The following is a 17,590-nucleotide window of genomic DNA, read 5'->3' as shown; positions in this document are numbered from 1 at the left end:
CCCTAATTTTGCTGCGAGACACGACCTTTTCACCAGATCAGTCCCGGCTGCCTCTATTTCCCAGTCAGACGTCCAGAACAAACTGTTCTCTCAGTAAACCTTGTAAGCTGCCCTGAACCATGAGGAAAGGCGGGATATCAATGCTTCAATAAATAAAAAACTCACTATCCAGAACTCTCACAGCTTGTACGGCACAACATAAGCAGACACCAGACGCCTCCCTCTTTTTCGGGTGAATCACCTTTTATTTAAGTTCACAGTTGTCCATCAACTCTTACCTCTCCCTTCCTTGGTACGGCCAACTCCCCCCCCCCTTCCAGTCCATTGATTTGTAGAATAAAAGGGGCCAAATGCGGAGGATGCAGCTAGTTTCTGTCTGCGGTTCCCACTGGAGGAGAGGCTAGCTTCCACTTTGTGAGTTAAGTAAGACGATAAAAAACAGATTTTAAAAAACCCAATAAACCCAGGTACTGCTGCATGCACCGGAATGGGCTTTAAAGAAAAATATTTTGGCCTGGCACTCACATTTAATGCAGAGACACGGTTTGCCATGTGCCACCATACAGCATATGCTTCTTCCTCCCCTTTCCTTGCTGCCATTCGCCAGCCAGAGTTTCCCTCCACCACAGGGCTCTTCCCACTGAATGGACAAAACGGAGCATGGCTACCCCACCCGCAGCTCACCTCAAGGGAAAGGTCAAGCACCTGGGATATGTCTCTGCTGCTCCAAAAGAGAATGAAAAATAGGGCTACGCCCAGCAACGGACTAGCAAACCAAAAAAGGAAAAAAAGATGCAAGCTGACTTCGCCTGGTGAGGGGGCCTCTGAGAGGTGATAACCAGCATCAAGTACTTGAAGGGCTGTTATAGAGAGGATGGGTTGGAGTTGTTTTCTTTTGCCCCAGAGGATCAGACCAGAGCCAATGGGTTGGAATTAAATCAAAAGATTGGGAAGAACTTTCTGACAGTCAGAGCGGTTCCTCGGTGGGGCAGGCTTCCTCGGGAGGTGGTGGGCAGCACACCTTCTCTGGAGGTTCTTAAGCAGAGGTTAGGAAGCCGTCTGACAGCAAGGCTGATCTGTGAATGTAGGCAGATCGTGAGAGGGAGGGCAGGAAGGGCTGCGCAAGTGCTTGTCTCTTGTGGCCCCTTCTTGCATGCCCAGGGCACTGCCAATCACCACTCTGGGGTCAGGAACCCATTTTCCTCCAGGCCAGATTGGCCAGGGATCCTGTAGGGGTTGTTTTGCCATCTTCTGGGCATGGAGTAGGGGGCCGCTGGGGGTGTGGAGGAAATGATGAATCTCCTGCATTGTGCAGGGGGTGAGACTAGATGATCCCCTGGAGGTCCCTTCCAACTCTGTTTCTATTATTTATGACTGGCGACAGCTTTATTGTCATGTAAAGCCCCCAACACATTTCTCTGTATAAGCTTCCTCAGAGGGATCAGAGGTTTTTTTTTTTGCAATTTCCGTGGAAAGGTTCAGCAAAAAGAACTCTGATCCCCCCCCCAGGAAGCTTATACAGTGAAAAGCACAGGGGCTTTACATAACAATGGAGCTGTCGCTAGTCATCTGCTGCTCCAAGCCAGGAGAAACAGCCAAGCAGAGCTATGGGGCTGTGCCCAACACCACTGTGCAGGGCTATGGGGCTCTGTGTAATGCCCCCATACGTCTGCTGCGGGGACCACGTGCAGGGTTATTCCAGGTGCAAGGCTGGTTTCTTTGCTTCAGAAACACCAGGACAGGCAGTGAGGCCCTTTGGAGTGTAGCAAAGAACAGACAATGCTAGTAGGGGAGAGAGGAGCGAGAGACGGGCATCCGTGCCAAGTTCACTGGCAAGACAGCGTCTGCTATCCGGGCTACAAACTGAAATAGTCCAGGCTGTTGTGCCGGCAAAGGTTCGTGGTCCAGACGGCGTCGGCCCGGTTGGCGCTCAGCAGCATCTGCTGGAGCTCGTTGTTGACCCGAGAAAACTTCTCCTCGTCCACCAAGCCGTTGAGCAGGTTCGAGGAGGTGGGGGGCCAGGGCAGGTCCTCCCCATAGCAGTCCACGGGGTAAGGGTAGATGACCAGCTTCAAGTCCGAGAGCCCGACTGTCCTGTGGAGCAGGTTCTTCAGCCCTTTGGTGGAAATGGGGTTGCCGAAGACTCCCAGGTAGCGAAGCCGCGAGCACCGGCACAGGGCGGGGAGAAGTGTGCTCAGGTGGGTGTCCATTAGGCGGCTCTCCATGATGTCCAGGTGCATCAGAGTGCCCGAGGCCTCGGTCAGGAGAACCTGGAAAGGCTGAAGGAGGCAGTCGGAGAGGTTGTTGCCGCTGAGGTCCAGTTTCTTCAGGGCGGGAGTGTGGAGGCTTTGGGAAAGATAGGCAAGGTCGTTTGGCAGGAGGTAGCAGAAGGCCAGCTCCAGGCTCTCCAAGGGATTCTGCAAGTCTCTGCGGATATAAGGGACACAGTGAGGGACTCTGGACACATCCTCCGCTCCCTCCACCCCCTCATAAGCTCCCAATTCTTCCTATAGTTTGACTCTTGTCTCCCCCCTCATGGCTCCTATCCTAACCTGTTCTTTCCAGGATCAGAGGAGCATGCCTATTATATGGGTTGCTGTGGAACACAGGCAGGATAATGCTGCTGCACTCATCTTGTTTGTGGGCTTCCTGGAGGCACCTGGTTGGTCACTGTGGGAGCAGACTGCTGGACTTGATGGGCCTGGGTCTGATCCAGCATGGCTTTTCTTAGGTTCTCCTCTAGCAGATGCAGGTCCCATCTCCCTCTCTCTTTTGCCTGCCAGTATCCACTTCACAACAGCAATAAATGACAAATGACTTTGCCAAGCAATCCCCAAGTATAACATCGCTAGGTCCAGAGAGCCAACCGCCCATTTTTAACTGATCAGAAGCACAGGGGAACATGCTGAGCTACCAGCCATCTACAAACATACCAGCTTTCTCACCCACCAACCCACTCATAAAGGCACTGGCGTGTACACAAAAAAATTGGGATGGATCCAGGAGTAGTTTTTCCCCTGGGGGGAGGGGGCAATTTTTTCCTCCCACCATTCCTGAGGGTCCCTTTTCACCCAGCAAGAAGCATTTTGGGGAGTCCAGCTGGGCTGCCGGGGGCGGGCACAAGAATCTAAGAAGGGCCCTGCTGGATCAGACTCAAGGCCCATCTAGTCCAGCATTCTGTTCATACAGTGGCTGACAAGCTGCCTCTAGGAACCCTGTGAAGACAGGAAAAGCCATTTTGTGTTAGCTTTTAGCTTAGCATCACTATTCTCCATTTTGAATGCCTAGAAACTGCTGCCTTGTCGTTATGGAGGTCTAGCAGAGACCAGGGATAACAAGATGCACCTGCAGCCTGTTACCAGGCAGACAAGACCCATTCAAGGCCGAGCCAACATACCAGCCTAATTGGAAGCTAGTTTCATCTGTGGGAAGTTGGGAGGGGGAGGATGATCTTACTCTTCACTCCTAGGGCCCAGTCCGGCTTGAACCGGGCTGAAACATCTAGAGACTTCTCTGTACCACTGTTCCTGATTGGAAGTCATGGGTCATCTGACTAGGGTCCAGATTGCCATACGTTTAGCCATGCTCACTCTATGTTAACTATCTTCATCACCTGAACTGCTTTAGCACGTTATTCTGCTCAACTACAGCAATGCCGCAATGCAAGAAACCAAAGCCTGAACCAGCTTAGCTTAAGAGTAGGGAAACTCAGCTATGTAGTGGAGTTGTACGTATATTGAGAAAGAGTTTGTTATTTTCTTTGCCAGTGTGCCTTTAAGATTACTGTACTCGCATTTTAATTAATTTTGACTTTTTATTTCTTAATAAACCTTTTCATTTAAAAGGTGGTTTGAGTTATTTGACCTGACTCGGTTATGTTACAACACGGCTGGGGCTCTGGAGAGGGCAGCCAGTTGTGACAAACCCCATAAGCAGGATGACTGCAACAGCATCTCCCACCCATGCTCCCCAGCTACTAATGCAGAGAGGCAGGCTGCCTCTGGTACTAGCGGGAGTAGATATCCCTCTTGACTAGTAGCCACTGATAGCCCCATCCTCCACGAAAGCCTTCCATGTTGGCAGCCATCACCACATCCCGTGGCAGCGAGTTCCACAGTTTAACTATGTGCTATGTGAAGAAGTACTTACTTTTGTCTGTCCTGAATCTCCCACCTTTCTGCTTCAGTGGATGACCCCAGGTTCTAGTATTATGGGAGAGGGAGGAAATCTCCCTGTCCATTTCTCCACACCATGCAAAATTCCCTTCTGTGTGAAAGTTCCCTTCTGCTAATGGAAGTGCTTTTATTTATGGTACAAGGCGCTTTATAATAATAGTTAAAAACATTTTCTGTTCGAACTGAAACAGACAACCCCAAATCTCTCCCTGCATTAGGGGAAGTCACTATCGGGTCCAACCCCCTGTCCCGAACGTCTTACCCCAGCAGCTGGGTTAGCTTGCCCGACAGTCTGGAGGATCCCAGGTTCAGCTCCTTGAGGCATGCCAGGCGGCTGAGCTGGGTGGCAAAATACTGCAGGCTCCCTTCCATGCCCACCGTTAGACGCCGGACGTCGATGTTGCTGTAGGGCAGTTTCAAACTGGCCAGCTTGGTGAACTTGGCCAGGTGGGGGAGGACCACCCTCAAGCCGGAGAGCCCCAGATTGTTGAAGCGCAGGTCCACCTGCCGGACGCCAACCGGGTCCAGGAACTCCAGCAGCCCCACGGTGCTGGCGATGGAAAGCTCCTCCGCCCGGAAGTCCCGGCACCTCAGGCGCAGCGCATTATTGCTGTTGATCTGCAAGGCATCTTTCAGGACCCCGTAGGAAGTGCTGTTCACAAAGAGGTCCACCCAGACGTCCACGAAGATGGGCTGAGGGGGCGGCAGCACCACGGAGTTGTTGTAGGGGCCTTTCCTCCTCTTGGAGGCCCGCTTCATACACTTGCTCTGCTGCTTGGAGATGTCCAGGCAAGCTTTGGCCAGGGTGACCGTCCTGGACCAGAGGCTCATGCTTTCCGGGCCCTGCCCTTCGTCCTGGAGGCCCGTCATGTCTAGGATTTGCAGCCGCTGGCCCTTGCTGCCAAAGCAACCAAAAGAGCAAAGCTGTTAGAGCAGCACTCCTTAGTCCTGAGCAAACAGGGTCCCCTCTCTTCAACCCCAGGATTGTCACCTCCCTCATCTCAACCCCGGTCACCAACATTCCTTTGGGCACATGCAAAATCACATGGAAATCCAGTGGCAGAGAGTGCAGCATCAGCAAGCACCAGGAGTAGCCAAGGAGATTAGAAGAAGAAGCGTTGGTTTTTCTATGCCAACTTTCTCTACCTATTAAGGAAGAATCAAACCGGCTTACAATCACCTTTCCTGCCCCTCCCCACAACAGACACCCTGTGAGGTAGGTGGGGCTGAGAGAGCTATGACTAGCCCAAGGTCACCCAGCTGGCTTCATGCGCAGGAGTGGGGAATCAAACCCGGCTCTCCAGATTAGAGTCCACCGCTCTTAACCACTACACCATGCAAAGCTAATGCCAACACGAGAAGCAAAGGCATCACAGGTACAATTCACCCCAAACACTGCCTTTCGAAGAAAACAGCTGAAGATATTTTAGCCTCTCCCATTTCCTATGCTTTCTTGCTACATACTCTGAGACCTGCTGTAAGGAGTGAAACAGCTCGCCACTGGCAACTGGACCACCGGCACTCAACCAGGCCCAAAGGAGGCCGCCCTTGCAAACAAGCCCAGCCATCAACCGGCCCGGGGGGGGGGGGATAGCGCTTGCCCTTGCATCAGCACCAGGAGTGTACACATTGATTCCAGTCCAGGGCATGCTGCTTCTGGTGGCAGATATACAAGCTGAGAAGTGGCCCGAGGAGACCACGGAACAGGACACTTAAGAAAGGATGTGGACAGAATCGAGCGGGTGCAGAAGACAGCGATTAGGATGATCATCTAAGGGTTTTAGCTGACCAAAACTCCATTTCACAAGCTGGGTAAACAAAGTAAGCTTCAACGATCTGACACCAAATGAGTACAGCCTGGCCAGGACCTCTCTAGGGGAAGACAATGGAAAACCCATCTATATTGGACGGCCCATTTCAAGGTCCTTTCCCCACACCCAGTCACTTGGGTGCACATGACCTAGTAGTTCTTTGCAGCCCAACCACTGCCTTGACACTCTGCTCCTAACTCTCCACACAACCCCAAAAGTGCTGAGTGCAAAACCTACATGGTCCAAGGGGGCCTTTTCTGCAGGGAACATTTGCATAAGCACCCCCTCCCCCGCTTTCAGATTGCTCGAGGACAAACTCCCCTTCTTCCCATGGAAATAAGGAGGGGGGGAGCTTTGTTAGCTTTCAGTTGCAAATTTTGGAATGCATGGCCTCCCTCGCAAAAGAGTCATGAGGACCAGAGAATCCATGTAAGTTTTGAATTTGCTAAGGACTATATTTCCCCCACCCCCATTTCTGTATTTCTCTTCTTCAGTTCCCTCATTTGTCCATCTATGTGTGTTTAGAGTAAAGCTTTTAAAAACTGGATCTTGGACTTCTGAGCTCTCCCACCTCCTTGCCTGTGCAGAGCCCACATATGACAACTTGCAAACACCAGAATCACGAAAAACAGTTTAATTTCCCCCCCACAAAATCCTCATAGATTATTATAATAGATTTGTTGTATATGTTTTTAAACTGTTAGCCACCTTGGTGCCCCTGATGAGGGCAGAAAAGTGGAGTATAAATTTTGTAAGCAAAACATAGCAAACAAATAAGTTGGAAGCTGGAAGTTAGAAGCAACACATATCAGGCGCATGCAAATGGGATTATTTCATCAGTCACCTTGTGGTTTTAAAGAGCTCCATCATGTGACACTCACAGGCCAACACCGACGGATCTCTGTTTTTGAGAATCAGTGAGAATGCACAATATGTCACCTACCTCTTACTGCGGTGTCGATCTTCTAGCATCTTAATCAGATAGGTCTCCACCCCCAAAATAATCGTCTGAACGCAGAGCCTGTTGGGCCTCTCCCGGATCAGGGCGCGCTCGCAATGCTGACATTTCCGTAAGAGCTTCTGAAAACTGAGGACTGGGAACGGCCAGGTCTGCACTAAGTCCTGCAACGCATGAATTTTCTTGTCCATGAAGGCTGCTTTGAACAAGACTGGGTAGAGCTCCTTTGGGAGGAAATCTAAGGCGCCATGCAGGGTGGCATGGTGGCATACGACCTTCTGCGCACAGAGGAACACCAGGGAGTTCATGGCAGCAACCAAGCAGCGAGCCAGGCCCACAGATCCAGAGATCTGTGGAAACAATAATTGTACTTAGACATCTCTCCCAATCTGTTCCAAAACAATGCTGAACACACGAAGCTGCCTTATACTGAACCAGACCCTTGGTCCATCAAACTCAGTATGGTCTACTTAGCCTGGCAGCGGCTCTCCAGGGCCTCAGGTAGAGGCCTTTCACATCACCTACCTGCCTAGTCCCTTTAACTGGAGATGGCGGGGATTGAACCTGGGACCTTCCACATGCCAAGCAGATGCTCCACCACTGAACCACAACCCCTTCCCAAAATGAACCGACCCAGGTGGGACTTGAACCCACAATCCCCAGCTCCAGAGGCTGATCCATTAGGCCACTATTTGTTGCCAAGATTACACTTCAGACACTGGGCATGCTCATTAGGCCAAATTTGGTGCTTTTATCCCCTTTTTTGAAATTTACACACAAGGCAGAAACCTCTCCTTGCCCCGGGCAGCCCAGTTTTGCTGCTTCACTAACAGACATCAAGGCTACTAATTAATTTTAATTTAATTTGAAACATCATACGCCACCTTTCCATCTAAACAGGACACCCAAGGTGGTTGACAACAGCATTAAAATTTTCTTTCCTGACGTTTCGCCAGCAACTGTGGCAGGCATCTTCAGAGTACTCTGAAGATGCCTGCCACAGTTGCTGGCGAAACGTCAGGAAAGAAAATTCCAAGACCACGGTTACACAGCCCGGATAACCTACAAGAACCAATGAACTCTGACCGTGAAAGCCTTCGACAATATTTTGAACAGCATTAAAACCTTAAACATTATTTGAAGGAACAAGCTGAGGACTGGGAGCATAAAACTGGGACTTTTGCAACCCCAACTTACTCCTCCATGATACCACAAGATCCTAGAAACTTGAACAGACCAGTTTCTTCCAACTCCCTGAGCTCTGTCAGGTGTTTGTGTAAATGCTTTCCCATGTGTGATTTTTTTTTTAACTGCAGTTGCAATACGGAATATTGCTGCTTCTTCCCCAGAATAGTCTTTGAGCCAGGATGTGTTGATGCAGATTTAACTTTTTAAAAACCTACTGGGGTTTCTGTTGAAGCAGTGAGACTGCTTCCCTTTGCTCCCTACCTTTCAGACTGCACAAACATTTTATTTATATGTTGCATTTTTCACTGAGACTGAAAGCGGCATTACAAAGTAAAGAAAGACAAGAATGCAATGCACCAGGAGACATCCAACAAACAATGCATTAGAACTAGGAATACAAAACTGAATGATAATGGGAGCAGCAACATGAATAGCAAACTACCTACGGCTAGGTGCAGTGTGAACAAAGCAGAGTGGTATTACCAAGGTATAAGCCAAATTGGGAAGAGGAAGAGGATAAGTGATACAAGGAAAGAGTTAAAATTTAAGGGCACCAAAAAGAGAAAGGGAACAAACCTTAACTGAAAGGGACAGAACAAAACAACCCACAGAAAAGGAGCATTTCAATAACCAACTGGATCAGACAGCTCTACAAGGAAGTGATACATGACCTAAGATGATAACATAAAACAATTCAGACTCAATAGTCAGGAGCAATAATCTCATTCTGTATTAAAACAGCTGGGGTGGACTGGGGCTTCCTATAAATCATTTCTGAAGTCTTTTTTTTTTTTGGTCTTTCCCCCCCTCCATACTCAATGAACCTCCTGAATGCATAGAAACATCTGCCTTGTTGGTAAGCATATTCCATTTAACTCTCCTACTGATTAGCTTACTCTTACCTCGCATGTAGAGACAAAGAGAATTGTTATAATAAACAGAGTAAAGATACAGAACAAAAAAGTAAGAACAAGAGATCTGTTTCTTAAGGTCCAAGAAATCAAAGGGAAATTTAAAGCACAGTTAAGCAAGCTGAAAGATTACAGGAGAAAAAGAACAGAAAAGGTGGAAACAATATACTGAAGTTGGTTCTTGTAGGTTATCCGGGCTGTGTAACCGTGGTCTTGGAATTTTCTTTCCTGACGTTTCGCCAGCAACTGTGGCAGGCATCTTCAGAGTAGTAACACTGAAGGACAGTGTCTCTCAGTGTCAAGGGTGTAGGAAGAGTAATATATAGTCAGAAAGGGGTTGGGTTTGAGCTGAGTATTGTCCTGCAAAAGTATTGTCCTGTAAGTATCAAGATAATGTGCTAATGAGGGTATGGTATGTTAATATGGAACCATTGTATCCTGAAGTGATCTGTTAATGTGTGTAATCCAAAACTAATCTGTATGGCTATTGTTGAATGTTGTCTTTGTCTGGAGGTTTTTCAGGGCAGGAAGCCAAGCCTTATTCATTCTTAAACTCTCCTCTTTTCTGTTAAAGTTGTGCTGATGTTTATGAATTTCAATGGCTTCTCTGTGCAATCTGACAAAATAGTTGGTAGAATTGTCCAGTCTTTCAGTGTCTTGGAATAAGACCCTGTGTCCTGTTTGTGTCAGTCCATGTTCAGCCACTGCTGATTTCTCAGGTTGGCCAAGTCTGCAGTATCTTTCATGTTCTTTTATCCTTGTTTGTATGCTGCGTTTTGTGGTCCCGATGTAAACTTCTCCACAGCTGCAAGGTATACGATATACTCCTGCAGAGGTGAGGGGGTCTCTTTTGTCTTTTGCTGATCGTAGCATTTGTTTTATTTTCTTGGTGGGTTTAAACACTGTTTGTAGGTTATGTTTTTTCAAAAGTTTCTCCATCCTATCAGTGACTCCTTTAATAAATGGCAAGAATACCTTTCCTATGGGAGACTGTTTTTCTTGAGTTTTCTGATTTTTGTTTGGTTCAATGGCCCTTCTGATTTCATTCTTGGAGTAGCCGTTTGCTAGCAGTGCGTGATTTAGATGGTTAGTTTCTTCCTTGAGAAACTGTGGTTCACAGATCCGTCTTGCACGGTCCATTAATGTTTTGATTATTCCTCTTTTCTGTCGGGGGTGGTGGTTGGAGTTTTTGTGTAAGTAGCGATCTGTGTGAGTTGGTTTCCGGTAGACCTTGTGACCTAACTGAAGGTTTGATTTACGGATGACAAGGGTATCAAGAAATGGGAGTTTACCCTCAATTTCCTTTTCCATGGTAAACTGAATGTTTGGATGGATATTATTAAGATGGAACTATGCAAAATAGATGAAAAGGTAACCAGTTTCTTCCAAGAAGAATCTTTTGAAGAACCTATTTAGAAAGTCAAGTGAAAGTTGCACTGCGAGCTATTGGGAGAAACTAATTACCAAGAGTAGATGGGATCTCAATAAAGGTATCCCAAGCCGTAGAAACTGAGTCATAGAAACTGGGCTACAAAACAAATGGCCTACAGACTGGAGCCGTCAATTTACATTCCAATTCTGAAGAAAGGAGCCATCAAAGATTGCAGCAAGTATTGGACTACTGCACTAACTTCTCAGGCAGATAACGTGATGCACAAAATCTTACAACAAAGACTATTACCACGTATGGAACAAGAAATTCCAGCTGTTCAAGCTGGATTCAGAAAAGGAAGAGGCACTAGAGATTATATTGCAAGTTTACAGTGGTTACTGGAGCACACAAAAGAATTTCAGAAGAAAATCAGCTTGCGTTTCAAAGATCACACCAAAGCTTTTGACTGTGGATCATAAAAAGCTATGGTTATTTTTAAAAGAAATAGGTGTGCCCCAGCATCTAATTGTTTTGATGCACAACCTGTACTCTGGACAACAGTCTACTATTAGAACAGAGAAACAAAATGGTTTCCAATTGGCAAAGGTGTCACACAAGGTTGTATTTTATCTCCCTATCTGTTCAATCTGAATGCAGAACATATCACAGCAAAAGCTGGATTCAATTTAGATGAAGGAGGAGTGAAAATTGGCAGAAGGAACATTTAACAACTTGAGATATGTAGGTGACGCTACACTACTGGCAGAGAACAGGGAAGGCTTGAAGCGACTACTGATGAAAGTTAAAAAAAATGCCAAAGCAGGATTACATCTGAACATCAAGAAGACGAAAGTAATAATGACTACAGGGGAATTACACAACTTTTAAGTTGCCCAACTCATAGGAACTGGATTGTTCTTTATCCTTTATAGTTGGTTTTGTAGATCATGGTGGGTAGCCCTGTTAGTCTGTCGATAGCAGTAGATAAGAGCAAGAGCCCAGAAGCACCTTAAATATGGATGCTTGTCATGATGCATACCTTTTCTCTCCAGGATCAAAGGAGCATGCCTATTAAATCAGGTGCCTTGGAACACAGGTAAGATGGTGCTGCTGCAGTGGTCTTGTTTGTGAGCTTCCTAGAGGCTCCTGGTTGGCCACAGTGTGAACAGACGGCTGTACTTGATGGGCCTTGGTCTGATCCAGAAGGCTTCTCATATGTTCTTAAAGACGAAGAAGGCCCATCAAGTCCAGCAGTCTGTTCTCACAGTGGCCAACCAGTTGCCTCTGGGAAGCCCGCAAACAAGACAACTGCAGCAGCACCATCCTGCCTGCGTTCCTCAGCACCTCATAGAATAGGCCTGCTCCTCTGATCCTGGAGAGAATAGGTATGCATCATGACTAGCATCCATTTTGACTTGTAGCCATGGATAAGCCCTCTCCTCCATGACCATGTCCACTCCCCTCTTCAAGCCTTCCAAGTTGGCAGCCACCACCACATCCTGGGGCAGGGAGTTCCACAATTTAACTATGCCAACGCCAACTATTTAACATTTCTGGCAGGGCACGAGCTTTCGTGTTGTGAAGAAGTGAGCTGTGGTTCGCGAAAGCTCTTACTTACCCTGCCAGAAATTTTGCTAAACGTTTGCGTTGGTTTTATATCTCGATTTTGGGGAGAAGCTGAGCAGAGGATGTGACGACACGGAGGCTGCCCCCCCCATTCCCTCCAGGGGATCTCCCTGGGGATCAGCTGCCATGCCAGGAGATCCCCAGGCCCCACCTGGAGGTTGGCAGCCCTAGCCCCAACCCCACCGCCCTACCCAGCCAAAGACACCCCACCCCCAGGCCAGGGAGGAACCGACCGGCCGCCTCTTTGTTGTCTTCGCGACCCCCACCCCACCCCAAGAGCACCGATGCATGCCGGGATTTTCGGGGGTGACGCTTCAGAAATACTGTTGCCAACCGAACCCTCCCCCCCATCACCCTCGTCTTTCTCCCCTTCAAAGGGGGATGATCAAAGGGGGGGTCAACCGATCCCAGCCCCGGGGGGGGGGCACCGGGCCTTCCCCGCCGCCTCCCCCCCCTCCTCTTACCCGCTCCTCTCCGTCCCCTCTTCCTCTCCCGCGGGCCGCCGCCTCTACTTCAGCCCATCCCAAGGCCGCGCCAAGGCTTTCGGCCTTCCCTCTCGCCGGCCACCGTACTCCCCGCCGCGCGCAAGCGCAGACACCGCTGCCACGCCCCTCAAACTCCCTCCGCCACGTTGTCACGGAGACCAGCCCTAAAGAGGCTGTTGATTGGCCGCGCTCCCTTCGCCCCGCCCCGCCCCTCTCCTATTGGCCGAGGCTCTGGACGCGCGGGAGGGAAGAATCCCGCCAGGAGGGAAGCGCTGCTGGAGAGAGAAGAGGTGGCGGTCAAGAGAGCGGCGGGCTCGGGCGCCTGGGTGGGCCCTCCTTAATAGAGGGGCGGGCTCGGGCGTCTGGGCCCTTCTCAGGTGGGGAGGTGCGGTGCCTTTGTGCATCTGTCTGGGGTCGCCATTCTTTCCTACATTGTGCAGGGGGTTGGACTAGATGGCCTCGGGGGGTCCCTTCCCACTCTAGGATTCAGCTGGGAGCTGGAGTTCTAGGGTTGCTGCCAACTCCAGGGTGTGAAATTCCTGGAGATTTGAGGAGCGGAGCCTGGGGGTTTTGGGGTTTGGAGAGTGACCTCGGTGAAGTATTGTTATTATTTATTACTTTAAATTTCTATCCTGCCCTCGCCAGCCAAAGCAATTATACATATATCGGTTGAAATGGTTTCTCTTGCATATTGTACGTAATGCCATAGAGTCCATTCTCTAAAGCAGTGGTTCCCAACCTTTTTTTGACCAGGGACCACTAGGACTTTTTGGTTCGGTGCAGGGACCCCAAGGTTCACAATAAAAATTCCGGGAATTTGAAAATATAATCATCACTGTTAGTTAAACATTAAACTTAGAATAATATTTGAATATGTATTTTTATAATAGAGAACGTTTAATTGAAAATATGAATTTATTATGGGTTTATAACTTTGTTTGGCGGACCTTAATTTAGTTCTCGCGGACCCCTGGGGGTCCACGGACCCCCGGTTGGGAACCAGTGCTCTAAAGCATCTGTTTTCTCCAGCTGCAATGATCTGAAGATCAGCTGCAATTTCTGGAGATCTCCAGGCCCCTCCTGGAGGTTGGCAACCCTAATGTCAGCTGATATCCAGACGTCAGAAGTCATTTCCCCTGGAAGGAATGGTGAACTTCAGAGAGGGAACTCTGTGGCATCATGTCCCTGCCCTCCCCAGGCTCAATTCCCCAAATCTACAGGAATTTCCAAGCTGAAATTGGTAACCCTGCTTGGATCCCTGGATCCTCCTAAGCTTATCGAGAACAGTGTATTTTTGCATCACTTATTTCACCTACATTACTTCTGTGATACACATACAAAGTATACAATATATACATAATTAACCCCTCACCTTCAGTGCTTAGAAAGGTTGCCTTATAAATCTTGGATTTGTGATACCTGCTTGTGGGTGCCTGTATACTTGGGGTGCATCTCTGCAGGGGTAAAAGTCAAATGCTTGCTGCAGCCACTCTCGTCTGTATCAGTCCAAATACAAAACTGCATTTGCTCACATCCTTTTTTCTTCACCATGCCCCTCCAATCTCTCTGCTATGCTCCACCCCACAGAGTTAAGTTTCAGACTGTAAGATCTTTGGGGCAGGGATCTTTTTGCTTGGGCATTTTGTCGGCATTGACAAAAATACAAGGAGTTGTAGTGGTACATGAAAAGCGAATCCAAATGGGAACAGTATCTTGATGCTTTTAGCAGTACCAGCTAAAAATCACAACACAACTTTTGAGTCTTGTGGATCTCTTCTTTGGAGCTGATCAAGTGAAAGCCTGGTGGGGGAGAAATGCTGCCTTAAAAAGGAATGGTAGAAGTCTAGGTTGCTGTATGTTGAGACTTACAGTGCCATCCTAAGCAGAGTTACACCTTTCTAAGTACATTGACTTTCATGGGTTTAAAGAAGTGTAAATCTGCTTGGGATGGCACTGCTAAGGTGATGAGTCATGGTGCTTACCAATTAGGTTAATTTGTGTCCAATGAGACAATTGCACTCCCTTTGAAAAAAATTTTTAAAATCCAGCAGTTGTTCGTATCTGTCTCTATCCTAAGAACATAAGAAAAGCCATGCTGGATCAGACCAAGGCCCATCAAGTCCAGCAGTCTGTTCACACAATGGCAGGCGAAAGAGACGAAACTATGTAAATAAATACATGTAAATCTTGGATTTGTGATATGGGGGGGATTTACAGCAAGAGTTGTTCGACAGTGGAATCAGCTACCTCAGGAGATGGTGAGCTCCCCCTCACTGGCAGTCTTGAAGCAGAGGCTGGACAAACACTTGTCAGGTATACTCTAGGCTGATCCTGCATTGAGCAGGGGGTTGCACTAGATGGCCTCTATGGCCCCTTCCAACTCTATGACTGCTTTATTACATTTGAAAGCTGTAGTTTTGGGGATGCTGAATTCCCCGGCGTGTTCCAAATTCTGGGCTTTCATGGTTTGTGATGGTGCTGGAGTCATATATGTGTAGCTTTCTGCTTGATATTGTCTAGTAAATCTTTTTTGAGGGACAAATTAATGTGAAGTTTTTTTCTTCAGGTTCAGTTTTTGGAAGCCTCTCTGAGGAAACAATGGATAGATGCAATGAGGTTAAATTGCTACTGAAAAAATGGGAGGCACTGTTTCTCCAAGAACACCAGAGGAGACCAGGCAAGGTATGTGAAACATACTGGTCTGAACTAAATAGCAGTTAGAGATATTTCCAGAGCCACGTCTAATGACAGGTATATATTTTTTTCTAGGCAGATGCTGAAGAAGCTCCTGACGAGATTAAAAGTAAGTGTTTATCGACTCTACTTTTCTTTGTATGGTCAGGTGGAGAGAAAGGGATGAGTTGTCAGCATTGGTTTAGTCCACAGGACAATGTTTGTTGGTTTGGCTTGTGATGTAAATAAGTGGTCCCTTCGGGCTCCTTACACTCTTACAGTTTTCTGTGTGCTAATGAGGATATGGTGGACTTTGTGGCTGCAATCCTAAGAATGCTTTCCTGGGAGTAAGCCCCACTGAATAAATTGGACTTACTTCCAAGTAAATGTGTTTAAGATTGCTCCCTGTGTCTCAAACCCTATAACTATTGACCATTGAAAGTCCACATTTCTGCAGGCGGAATAAATTGGTCATTTAGATTTCATTGAACACAGTTCCCTTATACTGAGTCAGACTCTTGGTTCATCATGGTAGGCATTTTCCACATTGATTAGCAGCATCTCTTCAGGATCTCAGGCTGAGAAAGGCCTTTCCCAACACCAGCTGCCTGATCCTTTTCAATGGAGATGCTGGTGACTGAACCTAGGACTATCTGCAGACAAAGAAGATGCTCTCTTGCTGAGCCACAGTTGATTATCTTTTGTAAATGTTTAACATCTGTCTGAAAAACTGGGCATTACTACCGTTTGAGAGAGAATGCTGGATATGGTAGACTTGAGCTAGTTTGGATTGGTGATTCCTCAGAGCATTCAGTAGCTATTCAACCTGCTTTTCTTTTCTTTTCGCACAGAATTGTACAGAGAGTACAAAATGCTGAAGCGAGACAAGGGCCCTGAATTGGAAGTGATCTGCCAGCAGAGAAAGGATCCTCCTGCAGTTGAACAGGTAGCAAAAGGATATTTGTGTTTTGGGAATGTAGTGTTCTCTGTTAATCTTGTTCTTGCAGAGAAGTTTTCACTTGATTTCACAAGAGCATGCCAAGTAAGTATGCCAAACACAGAAGTGCTATCCTGTGGACAATTGGCACCTTTGCTGTGGTTATTTACAGACATGCAAGTATATCGCCACAAACAGGAAAGCTAGAACCTTGCTGTTTCCTTCCACAAGTTTCTCTGGAACCAAATTTGGCACCAGATCTAGAATCAGATGTTTCCTGATTTTAGCTTTAATCTACTGTTGTCTCTCTTGGCTAACAGTGTTCAGCTGTAACGCTGTTCAGTTTTAAACTTTATGCACAGAGCTGGCATTGATAAACTTTCCCATCAATCCTCAGTGCAGCTACTCCTTTCAAAAAAGATGTTGAAACTTTGGTTACCGTATCTCACCTTTTACGTCATTTTCTTCCCTCCCTCCTTCATAAATATATTTTTTCCCAAGACACATGACTCAGGTTCCTGGGGTGCACACCTGAATCGAAGCAAGATGGTTCCTAAACTGACCCCACAAGATCAAGACACACTCCAACTTTCTGTGCAGTATTTCGGAATGAAGTTGAAACACAATTTGGGAGTAGCTTTTAAGGTCTGTGGAGTGAGTGACTAACATTGCAGCCATTGGTAGAGTTCTGCCTTCCTGATACTGTTGACTCTGCTTAGAATTGTGCTGTAATTAATGTTACACGCCCTGAGCCTGGTCTTGGCTGGGGAGGGCGGGTTAGAAATTTAAAATAAAATAATTATATAGTGCCCTTTGGATTCAGCAGTAACCTGAGGGAAAGGTGTTTGTAGATCCTGTCTTTCTGGTGTTCATCTGTAACCTTGATGAGCATAGTCTTTACTCCATTAGTCAGGTGAAGGAGTGATCTATTTCTAAAGTTTGGGTTTATTCCTCTTATTCTGGATCTCTCAAATAGGGAGAATGTTTGAGACTGAAGATCCTTCAAGGCTGGAAGCTCTCAGGCCCATACAATCCCTAGTTTAACTCTCTGATACAAAATGTGCAAGCTCATTCATTAGAATACTGATATCTAAAATTGCTACCATAACCATAGTCAGACTGCTTAGAACTGAGCTCCAACCATACACATAAGCAGAATTAGTGGGGGGGGGGATATCCCCCCTTTTGTAGCCTGGTATGGCAAATGTGTTAAAGGATTACTAATCTGTGTCATGCCACTCGGTTACTTCTGCCTAAGCTTACCGGACTTGAGAAAATTATTTTTAAAAAGGCTTGCCTTGTGAAAGAATGCCTGGCTTTGAGAAGTGTACATGAACACACTGAGTCAGACCATTGGTCCATCAAGGTCAGTATTTGTCTACTCATACTGGCAGTGGCTCTCAAGGGTCTCAGGTGGAGGTCTTTCACATCACCTACTTTGTGGTCCTTTTAAC

The 17,590-nt window shown here is 47.2% G+C and overlaps 1 protein-coding gene across 1 annotated transcript; it reads right to left on the bottom strand.

The window, feature by feature from the left end:
* Positions 1 to 1,837: 1,837 nt before the first annotated feature.
* LRRC14 (leucine rich repeat containing 14) lies at positions 1,838 to 7,261 on the bottom strand. The gene is made up of 3 exons (XM_056854135.1): positions 6,930 to 7,261; positions 4,438 to 5,073; positions 1,838 to 2,427 (listed from the first exon to the last, which is right to left on the bottom strand). The coding sequence occupies exons 1-3, from the start codon at positions 7,250 to 7,252 to the stop codon at positions 1,857 to 1,859; spliced, it is 1,530 nt and encodes a 509-aa protein (XP_056710113.1). The 5' UTR covers positions 7,253 to 7,261; the 3' UTR covers positions 1,838 to 1,856.
* Positions 7,262 to 17,590: the final 10,329 nt, after the last annotated feature.

The sequence above is a fragment of the Euleptes europaea genome, chromosome 8 (genome assembly GCF_029931775.1).
Source record: "Euleptes europaea isolate rEulEur1 chromosome 8, rEulEur1.hap1, whole genome shotgun sequence".
Lineage (NCBI taxonomy): Eukaryota > Metazoa > Chordata > Lepidosauria > Squamata > Sphaerodactylidae > Euleptes > Euleptes europaea.
The sequence above is the reverse complement of the archived record's forward strand: the minus strand, read 5'-3'. Positions and strand labels throughout refer to the sequence as shown.